Raw genomic sequence first — 25,355 nt, 5'->3', positions numbered from 1 at the left:
TCTTCATGGGACATCATCAGGGCGCCCCATTTCTAGGCTTTCTTGGCAAGTCCTCAGAGGCTTTGCTTCCTCTCTATCCTGTCCTGTACCCGCCCCACCTCTGGTCTCTTCAAGTGAGCCCCAGAAGCAGCTCTTTCCCAGCTGCCTGGCCGCCTAGAGCCTTGGCCTGTGGCTCACGGGCTGGGCTGGCATCTCAATGGCTCTGCATTAGCAAGCTCTGCATCTCAATGGCTACATTTCCTTTAGACCAATGTTTATGACGCATCCCTGCTCTGTCATTCACTAACTGTGTGAGTTTGTCCAAGCTTTTGAGCCTTCCCAAGCCCCAGTATACCTGAAAAATGCCTACATTGTTCCAGTGAGAACTGAAGGTAGTGAACGTGAAACGCCCTTAACAGAGTAACTGGCTCACTATGGAAAACAGTGTGGAGATTTCTTAAAAAACTGGAAATAGAACTACCATATGACCCAGCAATACCACTTCTGGGCATACACACTGAGGAATCCAGATCTGAAAGAGACACGTGCACCCCAATGTTCATCGCAGCACTGTTTATAATAGCCAGGACATGGAAGCAACCTAGATGCCCATCAGTAGATGAATGGATAAGGAAGCTGTGGTACATATACACCATGGAATATTACTCCGCCGTTAAAAAGAATTCATTTGAATCAATTCTAATGAGATGGATGAAACTGGAGTCCATTATACAGAGTGAAGTAAGCCAGAAAGATAAAGAACATTACAGTATACTAACACATATATACGGAATTTAGAAAGATGGTAATGATGGCCCTATATGCAGGGCAGAAGAAGAGACGCAGAAGTATAGAACAGACTTTTGAACTCTGTGGGAGAAGGTGAGGGTGGGATATTTCGAAAGAACAGCATGTATATTATCTGTGGTGAAACAGACCACCAGCCCAGGTGGGAGGCATGAGTCAAGTGCTCGGGCCTGTTGGGCTGGGAAGACCCAAAGGAATCGGGTGGAGAGGGAGGTGGGATGGGGGACTGGGATGGGGAATATGTGTAACTCTATGACGGATTCATATCAATGTATGACAAAACCCACTGAAAAAAAAAATAAAAAAAAAATAAAAAAAGTAACTGGCTCACCATAGGTACAGGATAAAACCCCTGTTGTGTGCTAGGCCATGCAGGGGACACCAGGACACACAGTGCCTATGCTCAAGAGGCCACGGTGTCCTGGGAGGACACTGTTCCAAGCTAGATGATGATCAACCAGCTTCCATTGCCAATGAGGATGCAACAGGAAGAGATTGTAACTAACCCATGATGAGTTGATGTTCCTTATAAGGAGAGGCTCTCTCAAAGAAAGTAAGGATGGATGAGGGTTAGAATTGGGATGAACTGCGTCATGTCAACCCACTCCAGTGTTCTTGCCTGGAGAATCCCAGAGACGGGGGAGCCTGGTGGGCTGCCGTCTATGGGATCGCACAGAGTTGGACATGACTGAAGCGACTTAGTAGCAGCAGCAGCAGCGTCATGTTAGAGTATGGAATTCACTAGTAGGCAATAGCTGAACTTTGTTGCAGGTGCAAAACCAATGCTCATTGGATAGATATTTGGGTATATGGCTGGAAATTGGTCCAGCTGGGTATAATTTAGACCTGATGTGAAGATGGGAGATGAGCTAAATTATCTCTGAAACTTCCCTCTTAGCTTTTGATTTTATTTTCCACTTGTCTGTACCTAATGCCGTGTAGTACTTCAGAATTCTAGACTGATGATTAACATGCCAGAAATTAGAAAGGTAGGACCTGAACTCCTCTTCCTTGTATGTTTCATCTGCAGACCAAAAACATCACGAAAGCATTAACCACATATGTCGTGAGTGCCAGCATTTCTGATATATCCATTCAAAACTTGGCAGACCCAGTGGTTATTACTCTGCAGCATGTTCAAGGAAACTGGGTAACATATTAATTTTCATCTCAAAATTAAAAGGCCTCAGAACCCCTCCCCAATTCTCCTGTTAAAAATAATTGCCTACTTAACAGATGTGATTCCAAGATTTAACGAAGATTGTTTCCTTCCAGGTAGCAGAGGTGTATTGTAATTGGGGACTTTAGAAATAATGCCTTAGTCCAAAGGGATACGTAGCAACAGGCTTCCAGCACTGTGGCAGATCAGCAGGGGAGTGACTGGGGGCAAGAGGATCTTTTGGTTTTCCCATCAATCTAAGTGATATTTAATTCCATTTATTTTTGAGAAAGGCAAACAAGTTAATTCAACATAGTGAAACATTTTTATCCTTTGAATTTCCATGAAGAGCATTAAAATATGTATTAATTATCACCAAAGAATTAAAACCATAGTCATATGGCATAACATAAGGTATATATTACTAAATGCTCAAATTTAGCCGTGATATAAGAATAAACTACTACTCCATTCTTTGATGTTAATCTATGTCCAGTGTGGAGTCTTAATAGCTTCCTTCATTGCCAATCTAAAAGACCATATGGTACAGCATATTTTTCACAGGTCTTAATTCTAGAAGGAAAAAAGGAAGAGTGGGAGTAGGAATTTTTTAAAAAAGATACCAAATGAAATATATTTAACAGGTAAGATCTCTTATTTCTGGCTGGGGCCACAGCTCTCTAGGCATCACCCATAACCAATTTCTAATTGCCCTCCAGCTCCTTGGAGATTGCAGGAGCTGGTGAGGCTTCAGGAATGCTCACTAGACCTGATGAGGAGGCAGATCGATCTTTTTTTATTTTTAAATTTATTTATTTTATTTTTGGCTCTGCTGGGTCTTTGTTGCCGTGTGGGCTTTTCTTTCATTGTGGTGAGCGGGGGCCACTATGGAGTTGCAGTGCTTGGGCTTCTCATTGCCGTGGCTTCTATTGTGGAGCACAGGGTCTACGTGGGCATAGTAGTTTTGACTCTTGGACTCTAGAGCATAGGCTCAGTAGTTGTGGCTCATTGGCTTAGTTGCTCCACAGCATGTGAAATCTTCCTGGATCAGGGATCAAACCCGTGTCACACTGGCAGGCATATTCTTTACCCCTAAGTCATCAAGGAAGCCTGAGGCATCTGAATATTGTATCCATAAGGCTCCATCTCAGCTATGAGCCCCAAATTCCAGAATTTCATAAGAAGCACCTACCGCACATCAGAGCTACTCCAATCCTCCTCCTGGGCCTTGTACCAGGAAGACATGGCAAATTCTCACTTTACCAAAGATATTAAAGGATACATACCAGATCACTATGCAGCAGTAACATATTGTTTTGTTACTCACTTGTAAACCCCAAGATACTTGAAGTTTATTTTAAAACCAGCTTACAAATGGTGTGTGTGTGTGTGTCTACTCTTCGAGAAAATATCAAGAAGAAAAGACTTGTGTGTAGTTGTCATTATTTGGTGACAGTCACAAGGAAAGCTATTTGCCTCTGATTTTTCTTTTTTCTAGAATTATGATCAAGTTCACTATGCCTTTTGGGACTTTGGGAATAACAGTAAGTAATTTTCATAGCAAACTTTGGCTTTTGCTCTCAATGAGACTTTGTCCTTGACCATGTTGCTATTTGGGAGTTACGTGGGAGCAGGCTGTACTGAAGCTACTGTCTTAACAGACCCTACAGGGAACTCCGAATGACCAAGATATGAATGTGCTTCATATCTAATTAGGGCATGGGAGTTTTATTTTTAAAACTTTCTTTTTGAAAAAAGACTTATCTCGGAGATTAGAAAGAAAGCACATAACTCAGCAAACTGGAAGAAAGCAAGCTGGAAAACAGCAGTACAGAGCAGCCTTGAGCTGTTTGAAGAAAGCTGAAGAATGAAGATCTGGCTCTTTATCTGAGCTTTCCCATGAGATCTTCCAGGTCTACTATCTCCTCTGTTTTTCCCTCTTCTCTTCTACATTGACTGTGTGAACTTGAGTGGTCCGTTTACTCTCTAGGTGATTCAGTCTTTTTATCTTTTCATGGAGGGGATAAGACATTCTGGTTGGTCTCTAAGGACCCTTCCTACTTTATTGAGTATGAGTCTTTGGGGGCCATAAGAGAAGGAGTAGTGGAAATAATGCTATTTGCAGCAACATAGATGGACTTAGAGAAGCTCTAAAGGTGTGTAGTAAGTCAGATAGAGAAAGAAATATCACATGATATCACTCATATGTGAAATCTAAAAAAAGGCTATAAATGAACTTACCTTACAAAACAGAAATAGAGTCCCAGATGTGAAAACAAACTTATGGTTAGCAGGGGGTGAGCTGGATACATTGGGAGTTTGGGATTGGCATATACACACTACTATATATAAAATAGTTAACTAATAAGGACCTACTGTATAGCGCAGGGAACTCTTCTCAATACTCTGTAATGGCCTATATGGGAAAAGAATCTTAAAAAGAGTGGATATATGTATAATATGTATGTCTGATTCACTTTGCTGCACATCTGAAACTAATACATTGTGAATCAAGTATACTCTGATAAAAATGTTAAAAAAGAGAGAGAAAGGGTGATGGAAAGGGATTGCTGAATGGGTTCCTCTTAAGCTTGACCATTGCCATTGGAATCTGTAGGGATGTAGCCCAATCTCAGAAAATTCCCACACAGAAGCAATTGCTCCTGGAATGCCATGACTGTCTCTGGGAGCAGTCCTTCCACCTGTAGAAGCTCTGTCTGGGATGTTTCCTTTTTTAGTATCCTTGGAATCCTGGGGTGGGGGAAGGGAATACTACTGCTTTCTTACAACAAAGAGAGCACTGTCCTTTCCTGGTCCCCTTCAAGTCATTCAGGGTAAGATTCCTGTAAAATGATAAGCTTTGTCCCCCAAAGCCCCAATAAGTTGATCTGTGTATTCATTAATATCCATTAATGGACTCCTTCCAGGTCATCTTTTGCTCCCACCCTCTGTCCATGGATCTAGAACTTCTGGAATCTCTTAGTGTCATCCTGGATGGACAAAATTTTAACCACACTTAGCTGCCTGTCCTAGGAGAACTCCTCTGGTCTAGTACTACTCTAGAGGTTTAACTCTAAATGTCATCTAGTACCCAAGATCTATAGGTTCTCAAGGTATGTGCGTTAGTTCTAGAACCCTGAATGTGCTCAGGAGTGAGAAACTAGGCAGGTGTCAAGTAGACCAGAGGCTTTAATTGGCCCTAAGGAGTTCTAGACCATAACCTGACTTGAATGCAAAACACTTGAGACCATTTGAATTCTAGGTTGAACTGGTTGTTTCAAATGTTTATTCCAGTCCCATTGAGGAACCCCACTTGTCAGCCTATATTCCATAGCTCAGACCCTTCAAAAAGTTCTAGATCTGTTTCCTCTTTGTGCTACTTAAAAAAACAGTCCTTACTCTGTCACTCCAGCATGGTGGTAGGACTGTTGTTCATCATTAAAGTCTGTCCTAATCTGTAGAAGAACAGGAAAAGTGAGAACCAAAAAAGTTATGCCATTTATGAAGTCCTCCACAAGTCAGTTCTGCCTATTAGGATTAATTTAATTTCAGTGTTCAATTATACCACTATCCTGCTGTCTTAACAAACAATACTAATTATACCACACGTTGGAAAGGTACATATAATGAAAAGTTAAACATTTCTGAGAAAAGCAAAATTGCTTTGAAATTCCCTTCTGTCACTTGCAGATGGGCAAGGTGGATGGAATTCATCAGGCTGTAACGTAAAGGAAACAAACGTAAATTACACAGTCGGTCAGTGTGATCACTAACCATCTTAATGGTTAGTTGTCTCAATGTGTGAAGTGTTAGTCGCTCAGTCATGTCCAATTCTTTGAGACCCTATGTACTGTAGCCCACCACGCTCCTCTGTCCATGGAATTCTCCAGAAAACAATACCAGAGTGGATAGCCATTCTCTTCTCCAGGGGATCTTCCCGAACCAGGGATCAAACTCAGGTCTCCTGTATGGCAGACAGATTCTTTACTGTCAGAGCCACCAGGGAAGCCTGGTTGCCTCATAATCACTCCTTAATAGAGTTTTGACAACTTTTATTAGATTACAGACTAGGAATATATGTATGAACTGTTATAGAAAAGTGGCATGCAAGTGGAAAAAAGCCCCCCACCTTGTTCATTCAAAGCAGAGCAAATTGAAACGAATGTTTATTTTTTTCCTTTTAAAATTAACGCCGATTTCTCAAAATTCAAAGTTTACAGAAAAGGTTCCTATAATCCCCCTCCAGAGAAATCACCATCTTTAACACATTTATGTATTTTCTTTCAGATTCTTTTCCTATATATGCATATTAATATATCTTTTGGTTTTTAAAACAATGGGATCAAATTATACATACTGTTTTTACCACTTGCTTTTCACTTAACAATATATATTGAACATCTTTCAAGCAAATATATGTCTATCTACCTAAATTTTAAAAAATATTTTTATGGTATTCCACTGTGTGAATTTAACACAGTGGAATTTAACCAATCTGCTACAGTAAGCATTTAAGTTGTTACTGTTTTTCTCCATTATGAACAATGCTATAGTACATATTTTTATTTATTTGTCTTCTCATACTGGTGTATTTCTATAGAATAAATTGATGGAAGTAGAACTGCTTCCACTTAGAATATTAAATTTTAACAGTTATTGCCACATTGCAGTGTAAGAAAGAAATATTTATTTTTAATACTTGTGATAGTTAACCAAACAAGAGTTTTCTGATCAACTTGGATATCCAGGCTTAGAACCTTGGAGTAATTGTTAATCCTTCTCTCCTTCGTTTCCTATGGTCCTCCCTAACATCAGGACTTGATGAGTTTTCCTTCAAAATGGCTCGCAAATGCATTTCCTTCTTCTTTACCCACCCTTGAATACTTTCTTAGTTCTTACGTCTTAGTTCTCCTAAGTTACTGTACTGTATATATTATATACTGGTATATGAATGTATTGTGTATGAGTTGTTTCTTCTACTAATGGTAAACTCCCTGAGGGCTGAGAATCTGTTTTATAGTTTTCTTTTTCTTTCTTTTTTTTTTAACCATGTCTACTCAACAAATAAGAGGTAACCCACTGATACTTATTGAACTGTAAGAATTTTGTTTACCCTCCTGCAAATTGGTTAGAACATTACAGCATGAGTCAAAAGACCATGGTTCACAGTCTAGCTCTGTTACTAGCTATCTATGTGATCTTGGTCAGGTTATTTCACTTGTTTGGATCTTAAATTTGTCTTCTGGAATGTGAAAGATTGGAGTAGATGAGGATGTCGTAACCTTAGCACTCTTGCTATTTGGGGTCAAATATTTCTTTGTCGTGGGTGCTGTTTTGTGCATTCAAGGGTGTTTAGCATCATGCCTGTTCTCTACCCACTAGATGCCAGTAGCACCTTCTTCAGGAGTGACGACCAGAAATGTCTCCAGACTTTGCCACCTGTGCCAGGGGAGGGGTGAAACTGTGGCCAGTTAAGAACTACCAGCGTGGACCAGCACTTGTTCAACTTTCAGGAGTCACGAAGCTCCACTGCCATCTGATGAAAAGTAAGGACCGTCTTCCCAGAAAGATTTACAAATATATTCGAGTAATTTGCATACTATTTTATAATCCTCAGGTTAAGAAATTACTGGTTTATGTGATCTCTAAGGTCCACTTTGTCTCTTAATTTTATGAAAATTATTGAAGGTCTAAGGGAAAGGAACATTTTTTTGATGTTCCGTGCAATGTTTTGGAACGCTCAGTTCAGATAATAATTCACTTTGTATCTCAAATTCACATCTATTAGTTTGGTTATATTTGAAGTGTGGAACATGTTAATGACAATAAAACCAAGGACTAAATGTTCTTTCAGTGCTGTTGATGGCTCTCCATGCCCCATACACAGTAAGTTGCACTAGGCATAATCATCGAACAATATAGAGTCTTACTGTATATCCATCTACATACTCTGGTTTTATAAGAGCTTTAGCAGAGATGCTGTACATCCTGGGAACATACTGTTAGTGAGCACTGAAAACTTTTTACCATAAACTTGCCTAGCCAAATGTATAAAACACAACATATTGCATTCCCTAGGATTTATCCAGATCTGCAGTGGATGCAGTGAATGAATGGATATTAGTGATTATAACATACATCGGATATGGAATCACCTCCATTTTCCTGGGATCTGCAATAGTGACATACTTAGCTTTTCAGTAAGTTGGTAGAGTTTTACTCTAAGTTTAATTCAGTTTGATGGATGCTCTTGGCATTGTAACCTTGTTAATTTCATGTTAATTTAACAAAAATGTTCTTATCACAATAGGCAGAGGTCAGATCCTTTAGATTATGAAGTGTCCAGGTTAAAAAAAATCAAGGCTCCTCTGAAAAAAAGATTGTAATTGAATTTTTAAAACAACAATAGGTTTGAAATAGGAAAAGATTTCTCCAACAGGGTACAAAAACATTAAGTATTAAAGAAAAAGTTAATCAATTGAACTTCATTAAAATTAAGAGTTTTTTTTCATCAAAAGATACCATGAAAATAGTGAAAATGCAAGCCACAGATTAAGAGAAGATATTCACTATACATATATCTGACAAAGGACTTGTATGCAGAATATATTAAAAACTACAAAGCAAAAGCAAAAGAAAGACAATACATTAAAAATAGGCAAAAGACCGGAAAATTCTTTTCAAGTGAAAATTGAAAATTCTTGAAAAATTCCATGAAGTCAAGTGTCTGGATCTTTGAAATACCCAAGTAACTATGTGAAATGGTTCCTATAGTCATCCTGCTACTTGGTCATGTGTAGATTTAGTCTTGAATCACTTGAAGGAGTGATGGTGGAATTGTAGTATCCAAGAAAGTCTTTCCTTCCTTTTCTTCAAAAAAAGGGACTGCTTAGCTGAGAGAAGCTATTATTATTCTTATTACTAAAGGTCACCTTATTTGAAATATTTTGATTCTACCTAGAAAGATGGTGGGGGACTCAAAAATTTAGTACATATAAGGTAATATGATAATTAAATTTTAATAAGCAGTCCTTTTATTCTTTTAATTATTATACATAGAAAGCATGGCCATGCTTGATCAAAAGCAGGGACCCTGCCTCACATTGCACCTTCTCCTTTAGCAAACTTCGAAAAGATCATCCTTCCAAAATCCTGAACCACTTGTACATAGCACTACTGATGCTAAACCTCGTATTTCTAGTCAATTCCTGGTCATCATCATTTCAGAAAGCAGGCCTTTGTATCACAGCTGCTGTGGCACTTCATTACTTCCTGCTCGTGTCTTTGACTTGGATGGGCCTGGAGGCAGTCCGCATGTATTTCGCTCTAGTCAAAGTCTTCAACAAGTACATTCCCAATTATATCCTTAAATTTTGTCTGGTTGGTTAGGATAAGTATATCTGCCATTGTCCTTGATGTCTGTTTCAAGCCTGTGTCTGTGTAATTCTACTATACAAGCATTTGAGACCAAACTTCTGCTATTATCATAGGTAAGGAATTAAACATTGCCTCACTGGTTTTTGGGTGGGCATTTCTTTTTCTGTCTGTGTTGCTCTGTAAATCAAGCTTTTGACCTTTTTGGCAAGACACTGGTTCACACATATTTACTGAGCACCTTCTGCTGCACTGTGCTAAATGCTAGATCTATAGTAGTGAACCTGTCAGCTTTTATCCTTCTCTTTCTCAAGTTACAATCCCAACAAATACACATAGATACCATAGCCAACACTGAGGTAGTGTTCCATGTGCCCAACCTGGTTCAAAGCGTCTCATTTAATCTAAGCTTGAACCTTCCGGGCATCCTTGGTGGCTCAGTGGCAAAGAATCCACCTACCAATGCAGGAGATGTGGGTTTGACCCCTGGTTGGGGAAGATCCCCTGGAGAAGGAAATGGCAACCCACTTCAGTATTCTTGTCCATGGGAAAATCCCATGGACAGTGGAGCCTGGCAGTCTACAGTTCATGAGGTTGCAAAGATTTGGACATGACTGAGCAACTAAACAACAGCAACAACATTTAATCTTCACAATATCCCTATGGGAAAGGTTTCATCATTATTTCCACTTAACAGATGACGATGCTGAGGCACAAAGAGATTATGTAATTTGCCAGAATTTACACAGCTAGTAAGTGACAGAATTGGGGTTTGAACCAGAGAGTCTATCTCCATAGTTTGGACTTTGACCTCTAGGATGTAGTCAGATTGTTTAAGGGCCAGGGAAAAGACCTGAAAGATGTGAGAGGGTGCTGGTTCAGACATACTCCGTTTCACACCACATCTTATAACTGTCACCATTCTGCCGCCCTATAGAAGAAGCCAGGAAGGAACTTAGCATGAATAGTTCTCATTTGTTGCTTTCCTGTAATTCTAACTGAGGTGAACAGCTCAGCTCTTCCCCACCCCTTGCCTATTCAAACCAGACTTATTCAGAAAATGTGTTGGATCCATAGGAGGTGGAAAAAGGCAAAAGGGCAAAATGGCTAGTGCAAAAAGGCAAAACGACTATCTGAGGACGCCCACAAATAGCTGAGAAAAGAAGAGAAGAGAAAGGCAAAAGAGAAAAGGGAAGATATACCCCTCTGAATGCAGAGTTCCAAAGAATAGCAAGGAGAGATAAGAAAGCCTTCCTAAGTGACCAATGCAAAGAAATAGAGGAAAACAATAGAATGGGAAAGACTAGATCTCTCTTCAAAAATATTAGAGATACCAAGGGTACATTTCATGCAAAGATGGGCACAATAAAAGTCAGTTACAGTATGGACCTAACAGAAGCAGAAGATATTAAGAAGAGGTGGCAAGAATACACAGAAGAACTATATAGAGAAGATCTTAATGACTCAGATCACCACGATGGTGTGATCACTCACCCAGAGCCAGACATCCTGGAATGCAAAGTCAAGTGGGCCTTAGGAAGCATCACTGTGAACAAAGCTAGTGGAGGTGATGGAATTCCAGTTGAGCTATTTATTTCAAATCCTAAAAGATGATGCTGTGAAAGTGCTGCACTCAATATGCCAGCAAATCTGGAAAACTCAGGTGTGGCCACAGGACTGGAAAAGGTCAGTTTTCATTCCATTCTCAAAGAAAGTCAATGCCAAAGAATGCTCAAACTAGTCCACAATTGCACTCACCTCACATGCTAGCAAAATAATGTTCAAAATTCTCCAAGCCAGGCTTCAACAATATGTGAACCGAGAACTTCCAGATGTTCAAGCTAGATTTAGAAAAGGCAGAGGAACCAGAGATCAAATGCCAACATCTGTTGGATCATAGAAAAAGCAAGAGAGTTCCAGAAAAAACATCTACTTCTGCTTCGTTGACTATGCCAGAACCTTTGACTGCGTGGATCACAACAAACTGTGAAAAATTCTTCAAGAGATGGGAATACCAGACCACCTTACTCACCTCCTGAGAAATCTGTATACAGGTCAAGAAGCAACAGTTAGAACTGGACATGGAACAACGGACTGGTTCCAAATTGGGAAAGGAATACATCAAGGCTGTATATTGTCACCCTGCTTATTTAACTTATATGCAGAGTACATCATGCAAAATGCTGAGCTGGGTGAAGCACAAGTTGGAATCAAGACTGCCGGTAGAAATTATACTTCCTTAGAAATGCAGAGCTTATATTGGCATCCAGAGATCTATGGTGTTTTATTATCTTTTTTAAAAAATTTCTTTTTTAATTGAAGGAAAATTGCTTTATAGATTAATATCTTTTATTCAATATCTAATATCTTAGATTTTTGTAAAGAGACATAATTAGTTCCAAAGATACCAATTGTAGCATTGAATTGTTTAGTAAGTAGATTTAATACATTAGAGTTTTTCAACACTGTATTGGAAAAGGAGGAAAACACAGATGTATATATTTTAATTTCTAGATTCTTTCTTCTACAAGAGAGAACTGTTTATTTTTGGTACCTCTGTCTTATGTATGTTAATTTCATAAATTTTTAAATTAATTCTAGCAGTTGATGGGAATATCTTAGATTACCTAGGCTTAAAATCATGTTAGTATAAAAATGTTGTGTAATAGTTTTCTTTTCTTATTGCTCAAAACTCCAGTGCTAAATAATAGCTTTGATAGTTATCACTATAAGCTTCCTGATATTAATTGAAGTGATTTTTAAGTTTTGTTATTTAAAGTGATACTTTTTGTTGATTACAGTAAATAATATTTGTCATATTATAATAGAGTTATTTTTGCTTATTTCTATTTTACAAAGTTTAGGGGAGGACTGCATCTATTAACATGAATATTATTATTTTCCTGGGTGGTTAATTTTTTTTAACTTTAGTCCTGTTTTATATGTTCTGCTGGGAATTTATGAGGTTCTTTGCTTTTTTGGTAACATTTGCACTTCAGTAATTCAGCAAGAATATAACTAGTGTTATGATTTTCTAATTATTTACCTCTTCATTGCCGATCACTTTAATCTAGAGACTCCATTCTTTTTAAGCAAGTGAGATTTTCTTTGCTTACTTATTGCCTCTTATATGCTTCCATAGATTTGCAAATTGTATGCTTCTGTAGCAGAAGCATGACTGAATATATTGGGATAGACTGTTAAAAAACAGTACAATAAATAAACTACAGTGGCTTGATGATTTAAAAATAAAAGATTGCTGGGGAAAATAGCCATAACCTCAGATATGCACATGACACCACCCTTACGGCAGAAAGCAAACAGGATTAAAGAACCTCTTGATAAAGGTGAAAGAGGAGAATGAAAAGCTGGCTTAAAACCCAACATTCAGAAAATTAAGATCATGGTATCTGGTCCCATCACTTCATGGCAAATAGCTGGGGAAACAATGGAAACAGTGACAGACTTTATTTTCTTGGGCTCCAAAATCACTGCAGATGGTGATTGCAGCCATGAAATTAAAAGTTGCTTGCTCCTTGGAAGAAAAGTTATGACCAACCTCAACAGCATATTGAAAAGCAGAGTCATTACTTTGCCGACAAATGTCCGTAGAGTCAAAGCTGTGGTTTTTCCAGTAGTCGTGTATGGATGTGAGAGTTGGGTCATAAAGAAAGCTGAACACTGGAGAATTGATGCTTTTGAACTGTGGTATTAGAGAGGACTCTTGAGAGTCCTGTGGACTGCAAGGGAATCCAACCAATCCATCCTAAAGGAAATCAGTCCTGAATATTCATTGGAAGAACTGATGCTGAAGCTGAAACTCCAATACCTTGGCCACCTGATGTGAAGAACTGACTCCCTGAAAAAGACCCTGATGCTGGGAAAGATTGAGGGCAGGAGGAGAAGGGGACGACAGAGGATGGGGTGGTTGAATGACATCACTGACTCAGTGGACATGAGTTTGAGCAAGTTCCAGGAGATGACGAAGGACAGGGAAGCCTGGCATGCTGCAGTCCATGGGGTCGCAAAGAGTCGGACATGACTGAATGACTGAACAACAACAAAATAGGAGCTGTGTGTGAAGTAGGATGCATAGGATACCTGGAAAGATAGATTTTACCTTCCACTGCCTTTGTGAAGACAATAGCTTCCCAATTAGCTACTCATCCTTTTAGGGAGTCCATTAATGTAGTATGTGCTTTCTTTGGATACACAGTTAGTGCTATTACCCATGTTAATGTGGTGAATAGAGACAGGCTAATTTTAAACAAAACACAATCTAAAACATGGTGCTAGTATACGTTGGAACCATCAGATGTACAAAGACAAAAATAGTCAATACTCCCCTTTATGCCTGGCAACCCTCACCTTGAGTCTGAAAAATGTCGTGGAAGAGGTTTCACGAATAATCCAGAAAGTGGATAACACACATGTAGCTAAGCGTGCAGGGGCTGGAAATAGCACTCAATCCCCGGGCATCACTCGTTCTCAGCTTTCTCTCCTGACCCTTCTACCTTTGCCTGTTTCTTCCATGTTGGTATTCCCTAGGGCTGGCTTCTCATCTGTTTGATCTGCACATCCCACACACACTTGCTGGGATGCAGGGGGAGATAGGCAAGGCTAAGGATTGGTACTTTTATTGTGCAACTCTGTTCTGAGGGGGCAGGGTGCAAAGCGCCACACCGGGGGAGGCGATGAGAAACTGCATCATGACAGCCTTCCAGAGGGTGTGAGGCGGCAAGTGGTAGACGGCCTCAGAGTGCCTCCTCACAGGACTGCCCTGTCTTCTCAAATTCGTCAGGGGTCACAAGGCATTCCACCGAAATTCAGATCAACCATGGTTCAGGCCTTTGTCTGTTTGGCCTCTGGATCCCTATAGAGTTGGCCAGGGAACCACTGCAGAGCTGGCCCGCTATAGGGAGTCTCAGAGCATTTAAATATTAGACAAATGCAGTCAACCGTAAGGAAAACAAATATTAGCCTCTGTTTATGTTTGAACGTCTGTCTTCCTAATGCCAAAGCAGCCTGTTTCAAAGGTTTTATTCCTTTATTTAAATCCCTGTTCAAGGCAGTAGATTTAGTTGTCCACATTTTTAATAAGCAGTGAAGTGAAGTGAAAGTTGTTCAGTCGTGTCCAACTCCTTGCGACCTCATGGACTATGCAGTCCATGGAATTCTCCAGACCAGAATACTGCAGTAGGTAGCCTTTCCCTTCTTCAGGGGATCTTCCCAACCCAGGGATTGAACCCAGGTCTCCCGCATTGCAGGTGGATTCTTTACCAACTGGGCCACAGGGGAAGCCCTATAATAACCAGTAGACATCTTTTTTTGGTCTCAATTAGCAAAGTATAATCACAGACTGGAGACTGTCCCACAACTTTCTTCTTAAATGAGAGGCCTCCCTCCATCCCTCCCTTCAGGGTGGGATTTTTCCAATCGACATAATGCTGGGCCCTGGGCTAGGTGAGCCACATACAGACCAGAAGGGACTGTCCTGTTCATCACAGGACAGGACAGTGGAAGTGGAGGATTTCTCAAGATGCTTGACACTCTGGGCTTTGAAACAGTTTTGGAAAGTATTCTTACAAGACCCCTAAAATGTGTGCCAGTATAAGGCTCCTAGTTTAGGAGAAAAACATTGTGAGAAAGAGAGAAATCATTTAAGTTTTGCAAATGTACATGTAATTGGATTTTTTAAGCCCCATGTCTATACTCACATCACGTTTGACCACTTTGACTGAACTGATTGCTTTATTATACTCAGGCTAAATTGACTGGTCGTTAACTGGTCGATCTAGTCAAAATGTCAAACTAGTAACGAGTGTGCAAGCAGCTCCCTTGTCAGAAAAGCACCGAAGGCTGCAGCTGATTGCCTATGCCCTCCCTTCAAGGTGACCTAGACAAAAAGATACCAGGAACTAATGGGCAGTATTGTAAGGGAGACAAATTGGCAGCTGATCATCTGAGCAGAAATGCTTGATGCGAACTTGCATTCCCATGAATGAGATACTTTCATTGCCAAGTTGATTTTTGGCACTTGTGCTATTTTTAATAACCAGTGGGTGTTGTATTGGAGCCATTGGCATGCTGTTTAGTTTAGCAGATTGGAGAACTCCTAGAAATGTTTAACTTGGAAGAATTCACAAACATTTTGCAAACAATGGTATTTTGATGCCCACACATCTGTGGCTCATTTAAACAGTGTCTTAGTGTAGCAGGACTCACAATCATTGATCAGGAACTCTCCCCTGCTTCCTAATGGGATGCCTTTGGCTTGCTTGCCCACTCTAGGAATCCCAGCCATCATGGTGGCAATCATGCTCAGTGTGAAAAAGGATCTGTATGGGACTCTGAGCTCAACAACTCCATTGTAAGTACCAGCATCTCTGCTTCTCCAGTGGTGGTGGTCTCGACCATCAGGGTATGGTGAGGTGTTCTGGCCTGGGCCTTGGTCTTGAAACACTGGCTTCAGGGAGGAAATTAGTCTCAGCCTTTTTACTCTAACAAAGTAATGGGTGCACTGATATAATGGTTAGATGTCTAAGGCGTCTGGACTCCATACGACCTTGGTCAACTTACTTTACCTCTTCTTTCCATTTCCTCCTCTGGAAAATGGGCATAATAATGTTTATGCTCAGTGCTGGGTGCAGATTAAAATGATGCCGTGTATATAAAGTGCTCAGCATGTGGCCTGTTCTGTAAGTAATATGCATCTCACAGCAATTATTAATTAATTAGTTTATCTATTTTTAAAATTTTTTTGCTGGTAAAGAGCTCTAAGATTTATGAAATGGGAATATAATAATGATGTAGCTACAATGCATGGAAACAGTAAAAGAAATCTACATAATAGACATCGGCAGCTTTCATGATTAGAAAACTCACAGAACTTAGGAGTTGGAGGAGCCACTATAAAGAAATACTGAAGTGGGTTAGAAACCTTTTCTGTATTTCAGCCACAAAGTTCTCCTGAAGAAAACTCCACCACTTTCCTTTGTAAATTGGCTTGACCTTATTGTCCTGTTGATGTACTTTTTCTTTTCTCTAATTGATATACAAGCCCAGCTCATTGGTTCTCTCACCCACAGGTACCAGAGAATAGCCATTCAAATCGCTCTACCTTTCCAGGACCTTCTTTTACAAGCCTGTAGATAGTTACCATGCAGTCCTTCAGGCTGTACAACCTCAGTTTATCTTTTAATTTATTTTTCCATTTATTTTTATTAATTGGAGGCTAATTACTTTACAATATTGTAGTAGTTTTTGCCACACATTGACATGAATCAACCATGGATGTACATGTGTTCCCCATCCTGAACCCCCCTCCCACCTCCTTCCCCATCCCATCCCTCTGGGTCATCCCAGTGCACCAGCCCCGAGCCCTTGTCTCATTCATCGAACCTGGACTGGCTATCTATTTCACATATAATAATATACATGTTTCGATGCTGTTCTCTCAGATCATCCCACCCTCGCCTTCTCCCATAGAGTCCAAAAGTCTGTTCTATACATCTGTGTTTCTTTTTCTGTTTTGCATATAGGGTTATCATTACCATCTTTCTAAATTCCATATATATGTGTTAGCATACTGTATTGGTGTTTATCTTTCTGGCTTACTTCACTCTGTATAATGGGCTCCAGTTCTACAACCTCACTTTATACTTGAATTGCTTTTTACTTATCCATTCTTCATTATGTTCATTCTCTTTATTGTAGCCTCTCAAGTTCTTTTTCACTATAGATTTCCTCTCGCACTGGACTGGAATCAAATGCACAAGGTCTTGCCTCCCCCCCACCCCGACCTCTCCATCTTTCATATTGAGATGACAGTTTCCAGAGGGTCAATATTATATTACCACTGCCAGCAGATGCCTTCTAATTATAATTCCTTGTTATCCTTTCTTTCCCTCCCCTTTCTCTTCCCTTTCTTCTCATCTCCATCCTCCTTCCTTGCTTGTTTTGTGACTTAAAGGGTCCCCAATGTCTAATGGTGATTCTTCTTCAAAGATCAAAAGCAAAAGCAAAACCAGAACAAAATCCACTCCACTTCCCCTGAAAAGAACCCTTTCATATGTGAATTGGTGAGTAAAAGGCAGAGTACTCTAAGAGCTTTTTAAAAAACAATTGTATTTTGAAGAAGTAGTACATGCACACGGTATAAAATTCAAATGTACAAAAGGGTGGGATGAAAGGTACAAGAGGATGAAAAGTAAAGTCCTTTTTACAAGAGGATGAAAAGTAAAGTCCACTCCCAAAGCCCAGCTCCCCAGTTTTCATCCCTCTATGCAACTCTTATTACCAACAATCAAATTTGTGTAGATATTCTCCTGCACACTTTGTCACCCAAATAGTAGATCAGTTCAGTTCAGTCGCTCAGTCGTGTTCGACTCTGCGTACTTAACATGTCATGGAGATGATTCTCTATGCAAGCATATAGTGCTACCTTTTTAAAAGAATTTTCAGAGCCTTTTTTAAGGTTGAAGGTGATATTTGGGGAACCTTAAGTTCTGGGTTGTTTTTTTTTTTTTTTTGACCACAAGGTTGAACATCTTTATTGTTATAAGCCACAGACATTTTGCAATAAGTGCCCAATTTATTGCACTTCAGATTGGCAAATAAGCACATACAGGAATGCAGTAACAATATTTATTAAATCTAAATCTATTTAAAAATCTATTTTATCCAAATCTAGTTGATTTAAAGTGTTATGTTAGTTTCTGGTATACAGCAAAGTGATTCAGTTACACATATATGTAACAGTTTGCATTTGCTAATCCCAAATTCCCAATCCATCCCTTTCCCATCCCCATCCCCATTGGCAACCACAAGCCTGGGGAACCCTAAGTATTAGATTCTACTGGGAGAATTAAATGCATCCCTCAGCCCGAATCCCATCCCACCCACACAAACACACAAAACGCACTTGTACATGAAAGTATCCATGCCAACATGAACAATATGACCACAGGGGATTTTCCTGGTTCTGGAAAAGAAGTCTCAGCTAAGTTGACACACAGTTATACTAGTAAAGCTTGTCTATGTTCAAAAATCAGAGATAATGTCTGTAGTAACTGGCATATTATGAGATGAAGTATCTGTTCATATAAATTACTACATATTTCTTCTTTAATAGAAACTGTAGAGCCATTAATCAATCCAGTGGCCAGAGTTGCCTTTTGAAGTTTGAAGTTGTGGTGGGAGGTCAAAAATAAACATCATATTTGAAAGCAATATAGTTAGAGCTGTCCTGTTTTTGTTGCATTTTCATTATCTCTGATGATCTCATTACTCTTTGATATAACATTCTAAAAAGCCAGTCATTGCCTATGTCCTTTCACTGTGATATTTATCATGCAAAGCAGAATCTATCCTGCAAAGAAAAACTCAGGTGTAAGCCACATTGGGGGGAAACCCATAATTTCATTTTCTGTGTTGAGGAAGAAAATAGCCTCCTAGGGAACTGGACTGAGAAGTTTCTGCATGTGTAAGGCAGAACTGTCCTCTAGAATTTCTTAATTGAGGCTGGGAAGAACCCTGGACTGAAGCTCAGGAGATTGGAGCTCTGGTCTCAGCTCTGCCCTCAATGAGCATGAGTGAACTCTGTCGGGTTTGTTCACACCCTAGGCCTAGGTGTTCTCATGTGAAATGAAACTGACTCGGTGATCTTCAGAGTCTCATAAAAAAAAAAATAGCAGTTTAAAAACAAATAGAGTCACAGATGTAGAAAACAAACTTATGGTTACCAGGAGAGAAAGAGGGGGAGGGATAAATTGTATGTATTGACATATACACACTACTATGTATAAAATAAATAACTAACAAGAACCTATTGTATAGCACAGGGAACTCTACTCAATACTCTGTATTGGCCTATATGGGAAAAGAATCTAAAAAAGAGTGAATATATGTGTATATATAACTGATTCACTTTGATGTATAGCAGAAACTAATGCAACATTGAAAATCAACTACACTCCAATAAAATAAGTAGGAGTTTATATTTCTCTACCTCACAATGGGCTTCTCTCCTTGGTCTCTTCCAGTTGTTGGATTAAAGATATTCCTATCTTTTACATCTCAGTGGTGGCTTATTTTTGCCTCATATTTCTCATGAATCTCTCCATGTTCTGCACTGTTCTTGCTCAACTGAACTCCATGAAATCCCAAAGCCAAAAGACTTGATGGAAGATGATTCTACAAGACCTCAAAGGCACAACTGGTCTGACTTTCTTACTTGGTCTCACCTGGGGGTTGGCCTTTTTTGCCTGGGGACCTGTGAGGATCCTTTTCTTATATCTTTTTGCCATTTTTAGCACTTTGCAAGGTAACTGTTGTTTCTCTGTACCTTCTGTGGCTCAAGCTAGACCTCCATCAAAGTTCTTATGGCTTTAGAAAATCTTACCTTTAGTTTTCAGTATTTTTTCAAAGGAGGAAAAAATAATCCAAGAGGCCTCTGCAGTCAGTGACTGACAGGAAGTCATTAGAAACACTGGTGAGGTGTTAGGGCTTCATTAAATGAGCCCACTCTCTCTTACTCAGGGATGTAGAGAGAAACCCAGATAGCTAACTCAGCTCCAGCTGAGTATTGGAGTATAGTTGATTTTCAATGTTGCATTAGTTTCTGCTGTACATCAAAGTGAATCAGTTATATATACACATATATTCACTCTTTTTTAGATTCTTTCCCATATAGGCCATTGCAGAGAATTGAGTAGAGTTCCCTGTGCTATACAGTAGGTTCTTGTTAGTTGGCCATGTCTCTATGGAACACTGATTGGCAGTACTTCCTACAGTATTCATTGCATTGATACATCATGCTCCTAAGTGTACAGATTCAAATCCTGTTGAACAGAGAAACTACTGGGCAGTGGAAACATTGAACTGTTGACCCTATAGACTCTGGCTGCATCAGATATCCTCATATTGTGGGAAGGAACCTGGTTAGGAAGTTCTAGAGCCATAGAGGATTGGAGGTGGAGAGCAAAGAGCAGTGGGTCCTGGCAAGAAGCCAAGGTTCTGATCTCGGTTTTGCTACAAACCAATCTTGAAAAAGTTACTACAGCTGGTTGAATTAGTTGATCCTAAACTAATGACTTTATAGCCCTTCACTCTCTATTTTCTGGCGAAAGGAGCAAATGATTACTGAAGTTAATAAATGGAAGACCAAGGATGCCATGAAAAGTAAAAGCTAGGGCTCTGGTTAACACACCTCTGAGTAATTGCTGCTATTTGTTTTAATCTGATGCTGTCTAGTTAAAATTTTTGGTAAGAAGAGGCATGCAGAATAATCCTGGGTGTCTCAAACTCCACCCCACACTATTATCCTCAAGATTGGCTCAGTTCATCTGGGCTGCTGGGGCAGGCTGTGAATCGACCTGGGAAGTCCATTGAGTTAGGGTCTCCTTTATTGCTCTTAACCCTTTTATCAGAGTAAAGGAAACTGGTGATCCCATAGGGTGCTCAGCAAGAAGGAGTACTATGGTCAAAGAACTTTGGGAAATGCAGAAAAGTACCTCCCTCACTCTTGAAATGGCACAATGTACCTTGATATCTAGAAGCTCTGAGAAATGCTGCTGGGGGAAAATGTTAAAACTTTGTTTCAAATTTGGCATTTTAAAAACCTCAGAATCCTTTATCATTGTGGTTGTTAACCCCTGAGGAAACTTGGGAAATGTGAATTGCTGTGCAGTTACTTTAGGCCAGTCATTTACAAGGTGCTGCAGGGGGTGGGGAAACAATCCAGAGTAAGGTATACTCTTTGACTGCAAGTCCTGTGATTCAAGAAACCATCTCATTTTAGAGCAATGAGGTGTACCTACTGAAACTTTTTGGGACTTCCCTGGCAGTCCAGTGGTTAAGACTTCACATTTAATGCAGGGTGTGCTGCTTCCATCCTTGATCAGGGAGCTAAGATCCCACACACCTCATGGCCAAAAAACCCAAAAAGCAATACTGAAGCAATGTTGAAGCAATACTGCAACAAATTCAATAAAGACTTCAAAAATGGTCTACATAAAAAAAAAAATCTTTAAGAAAAAAAGAAAGAAACTTTCTGTTCCACTGGATTCCACCAACCAACTAATTCTTTTTAAAAAATTTTTACTTTTTGGCCACACCGAGTGGCATGCAGGATCTTAGTTCCCCGACCAAGAATCGAACCCATGCACCCTGCATTGAAGTGTGGAGCCTTAACCACTGGACTACCAGGGATGTCCCTTATATAGCCAATTCTGATTGGAATATAAAGAGACACAAAATGTGTTGTTTTTTACCCACATGCCATCTTTATTCCTTCTGGCAGTGGGGACAGAATTTTTAGAAGTGCTGCACACCACTGTCACACGGTTACTTTTGAGGCTACCAACACTTGGTTGTATCCCAGATCTTTGACCGAGGCCCTGGCGAAGGTTCTACATTTTACTTCCTAACTTTACCTGGACTGAGGTACCCCAGTCTCAGCAGCATGACGCTTTGAGAACGAAAGTGCCTTGCTCTAGACTGTGTACTGAGGTGGCTTCAGAACCAAACGCCTGTGTGGATTTCTTCCTAAGCAGTTAACTCTAGGCTTCTCTCAGGCACACGAGCTCTGAGGAGAAACACACTCAACCTTATGGAAACAGGGATTAAAGGGAAAGCAGACGAAGGAACCAGAAAACAAATAAGTTTAGAGCTAAAAGCAGGGGAGGGGTGTTTGCAAAACAGCACGTGCTCCGTTCTCACACTGGAAGGAGAGAGTCGTCTCTAAATGTGAAGCCTGAATGGGTAGATGCAGAGTCCAATGAGATATCTCCTGAGGATGAAAACCAAAGCCCCACAGATCCAGCATCTACCGAGCCAGGCTGTCTCTGTCTGTCAGATAGACTTTATGTCAATCACCAAGCATTCCTAGTTCCTAGTCCCGCCTACAAGATAGAATGTGCCATCTTGCAGGGAGGGGGGTTTCAGAACTCGGAGTTTTAAACTCAAGTTCCATAGACATACACACACATGTACACGTCCCAGATATTCAAAACAAGAATGCAATGAAACAAGTGAACAAATTAGCCATTTAAAAGACAGATGGCAAGTTTGCGAGTTTGACTGAAGGGGGTTGCCCTGTGGTCAGGTGTGAAAAAATGATGCTCTTGATAAGCTATTTCTGAAGGAGGGATGCACAAATAAAAATACAGGTGGCAAAAACCTGCCATCTTCCCTCATGGCTATGTGCTAGTGAGTAAGCAGATCAATCTGTTATTGGAAAGAAAAAAGGAGGCTGTCAGGCAGAGAGGGAGAGCTGGCACGCAGCTCATTGCAATTCACAGAATAACCTTTAAGTCTGAGAACTAGCTAAACTCCGTGCAGGAAATCAGAGCAGTAAGAGGGGCGGCTTGTCACTGTGGCCCCCTTATTCCTGCTGAAGTTGAAGGAGTTTTACCTGCTCTGAGACCGAGACTGGGGGATGCTCTCATCAAGTTGCTGGACTACCTTCCAGGTGGTCACTGCTTAGCCAAAGAGCGAGTGCTGCTGGCTTCCTCACCACAGTGGTTCGCTTACAAATAGAGATAAAGCCCTCAGGGGAGGTAGTGAGATTTGTCATTCTGTTTAGCCTCCAGATTGCTGCCTCCCACATGAAATCAGAGTCTCGGGGCTGGGGCTCGGGAAGCCAGATCTTCCCATCAAGTAACAGTAAGCCTCCACCTGAAGCTTCCTAGAGACAGAAAGCTCCCCACTCCATGAAGCAGACCATTTAATGTCCCTTTTTTCTTTCTTTCTTTTTTATTTTTATTTATTTATGGCTGCACTGGGTCTTCATTGCTGTGCAAGCTTTCTGTAGTTGTGGTGAGCGGGAGCTACTCTCTCTAGTTGTGGTGTGCAGGCGTCTTATTGCAGTGACTTCTCTTGTTGCTTCCCCGGTGGCTTGGCAGTGAAGAGTCTGCGTGCAATGCAGCAGATCAGGGATTGATCAGGTTTGATCCCTGGGTCAGAAAGATGCCCTGGAGAAGGGAATGGCACCCCCCCCCTCCAGTATTCTTGCCTGGAGAATCCCATGGACAGAAGAGCCTGGCGGGATAGAGTCCATGGGGTCTTGAATGAGTAGGACCTGACTTAGCAACTAAACAACAACAGCCCATTGCTGCAGAGCATGGGCTTTAGGTGCATGGGCTTCATTTCGTTGTGGTACATGACAAGCTTACTTGCTCCTTGGCATGTGGAATCTTTCCAGGTCGGGGGCTGAACCAGTGTCCCCTGCATTGCAAGCTGGATTCTTAACCACTGGACCACCAGGGAAACCTTTATGGGTTTTAATTTATTTATTTAAAAAATTTTAAGTTGCATATGTTTATTCATTTACTTACTTAATTTTTGGCCATGTGGGGATTTAGTTCCCCAACCAGGGATTGAACCCATGGCCCCTGCATTAGAAGCACAGAGTCTTAATCACTGGACCACCAGAGAAGTCCCTTCTTTCTTTTTTTAAAATTGAAGTAATGTCGCTGTACAATATTATTTAAGTTACGGGTGTACAATATAGTGATTCACAAGTTTTAAAGTTTACACTCCATTTTACCCATTATATATTGTAATATGATTACTATTGTAGCTTCTAATCAGCTCTGAGGGTGGGGGCAGGGTGGGTAGGGAGAGAAAGACAAGGAGCCAGAGAGAGAGAGATTGTACAATGTCTTTTATAATCTAATCTTGCAAATGATGTGCCATCACTTCTGCCATATTTTATTCTGTTGGTACAACATGGGAGGAGACTCCATAAGGATGTGAATGCCAGGGTCTGGGCTACATTGAAAGCCATCTCAGAGGCTGCTTCTCACTGCACACCTGACCTCTCAAGCTCTAGGATGGACAGTAGCCCAGGAGCAAAACTATGGTTGATGTGAAATCTTGATACACTTTCTTATTATCACCGCCAGTTGGGAAGGAGCTAGAAAGGTGACCTCAGAAAACTAGTAATAGCCTTGGGTTTCCTTAGAAGGAGTATTGATGGTGACAAGAGTAGGCTTGAGTCTAGGCGCTGGTGACCGTGAGTGAAGGAAGCTGAAAGAGACTGACCTTCTTCTCCTGACTTAGGGTTCCTCATTTTTGTGTTCCACTGTGCAATGAAGGAGCATGTGCAGAAGCAGTAGCAGCTGCCTTTCTGTTATGGGTGGTTGCCACTGGATAACACTTCTGGTAAGATGCCATTTGGGGTAAAGTTTTGACTTTTGCAGCTTTTCCAAACTGATGAGGTTAACTGGCCTCCTGACTTGAGTTCATATGGCATTAGCATCAAACGGAGGCTGTTTCCTTGCCAGGAAAATGATTTGTACTTTTGTGTGGAGATGAATGAAGTCAGGTGAAGGGTGTGATTTGGGCCATATTTTAACTTAGTGAGGCTTCACTTTTGGCCTAAATTCCTTGGACTGCTTGTCCTTGCTGTCACTTGAGTCTCAACTCAATTAAAAGAACATTGATTGAGTGCCTACTGTGTTCCAGGCACTGGGTCCCAGGGGCTTTCTGGCCCATAGCCAGATGTGGGAAACAAAGAGTGATGGTGGAGGAGGAGAGAACTTGTCAGCCTCCCTAAGATGACTGGTGGGCTGCCCAGATGGACCAAAGGTCCTTCCTGCACAGTGAGAGATGTAGTGGACTCTAGTGTTGCCACTGAAAAGAGCTCCAGTCCAGGCAAGCCAGTTTTTTATACATCCAAAGGGTCTTCCATCCCATTTACCACATCCTGGATTGTAATGTTGTTAGACCAAGCTATAGACCTGGAGAGCCCAGATGCCTGCAGCCAGCACCGAGATGCTCGTTATTTGTGACAGTAACTCAGCCAATGGGGCAGGATATCCAGCCTCTTGGGCCACAGGTTATAAAATTGCAATCTGAATGCTGCCATCAGACGTATGGCAGCCAGAAACTTGATTCCATTAGCACTGAGTGAAAACTTGCACTGTCTGTACCACTAGGCACTCTCAAACTTGAGAAATAACTGAACCTTCAGAGCAAGAATATCAATTTCATAGGGGATACATATAGGTGTGCTATGATTTTATGTTGTCTC

General features: G+C 40.6%; 1 protein-coding gene across 1 annotated transcript in view; it reads left to right on the top strand.

The window, feature by feature from the left end:
* ADGRG4 (adhesion G protein-coupled receptor G4) overlaps positions 1-25,113 on the top strand; it is a 106,302-nt gene extending 81,189 nt beyond the window's left edge. The window contains 11 exon segments of the mRNA XM_065916860.1: positions 1,817-1,936; positions 3,444-3,489; positions 5,636-5,733; positions 5,940-5,960; positions 8,024-8,145; positions 9,067-9,329; positions 13,238-13,243; positions 15,611-15,689; positions 19,363-19,643; positions 24,383-24,484; positions 25,049-25,113. Coding sequence (XP_065772932.1) covers positions 1,817-1,936; positions 3,444-3,489; positions 5,636-5,733; positions 5,940-5,960; positions 8,024-8,145; positions 9,067-9,329; positions 13,238-13,243; positions 15,611-15,689; positions 19,363-19,643; positions 24,383-24,484; positions 25,049-25,113 — 1,203 coding nt within the window.
* The last annotated feature ends 242 nt before the right edge of the window (positions 25,114-25,355 follow it).

This window comes from Muntiacus reevesi, chromosome X (assembly GCF_963930625.1).
Source record: "Muntiacus reevesi chromosome X, mMunRee1.1, whole genome shotgun sequence".
In the NCBI taxonomy this organism is placed as follows: Eukaryota; Metazoa; Chordata; class Mammalia; order Artiodactyla; family Cervidae; genus Muntiacus; species Muntiacus reevesi.
The sequence above is the reverse complement of the archived record's forward strand: the minus strand, read 5'-3'. Positions and strand labels throughout refer to the sequence as shown.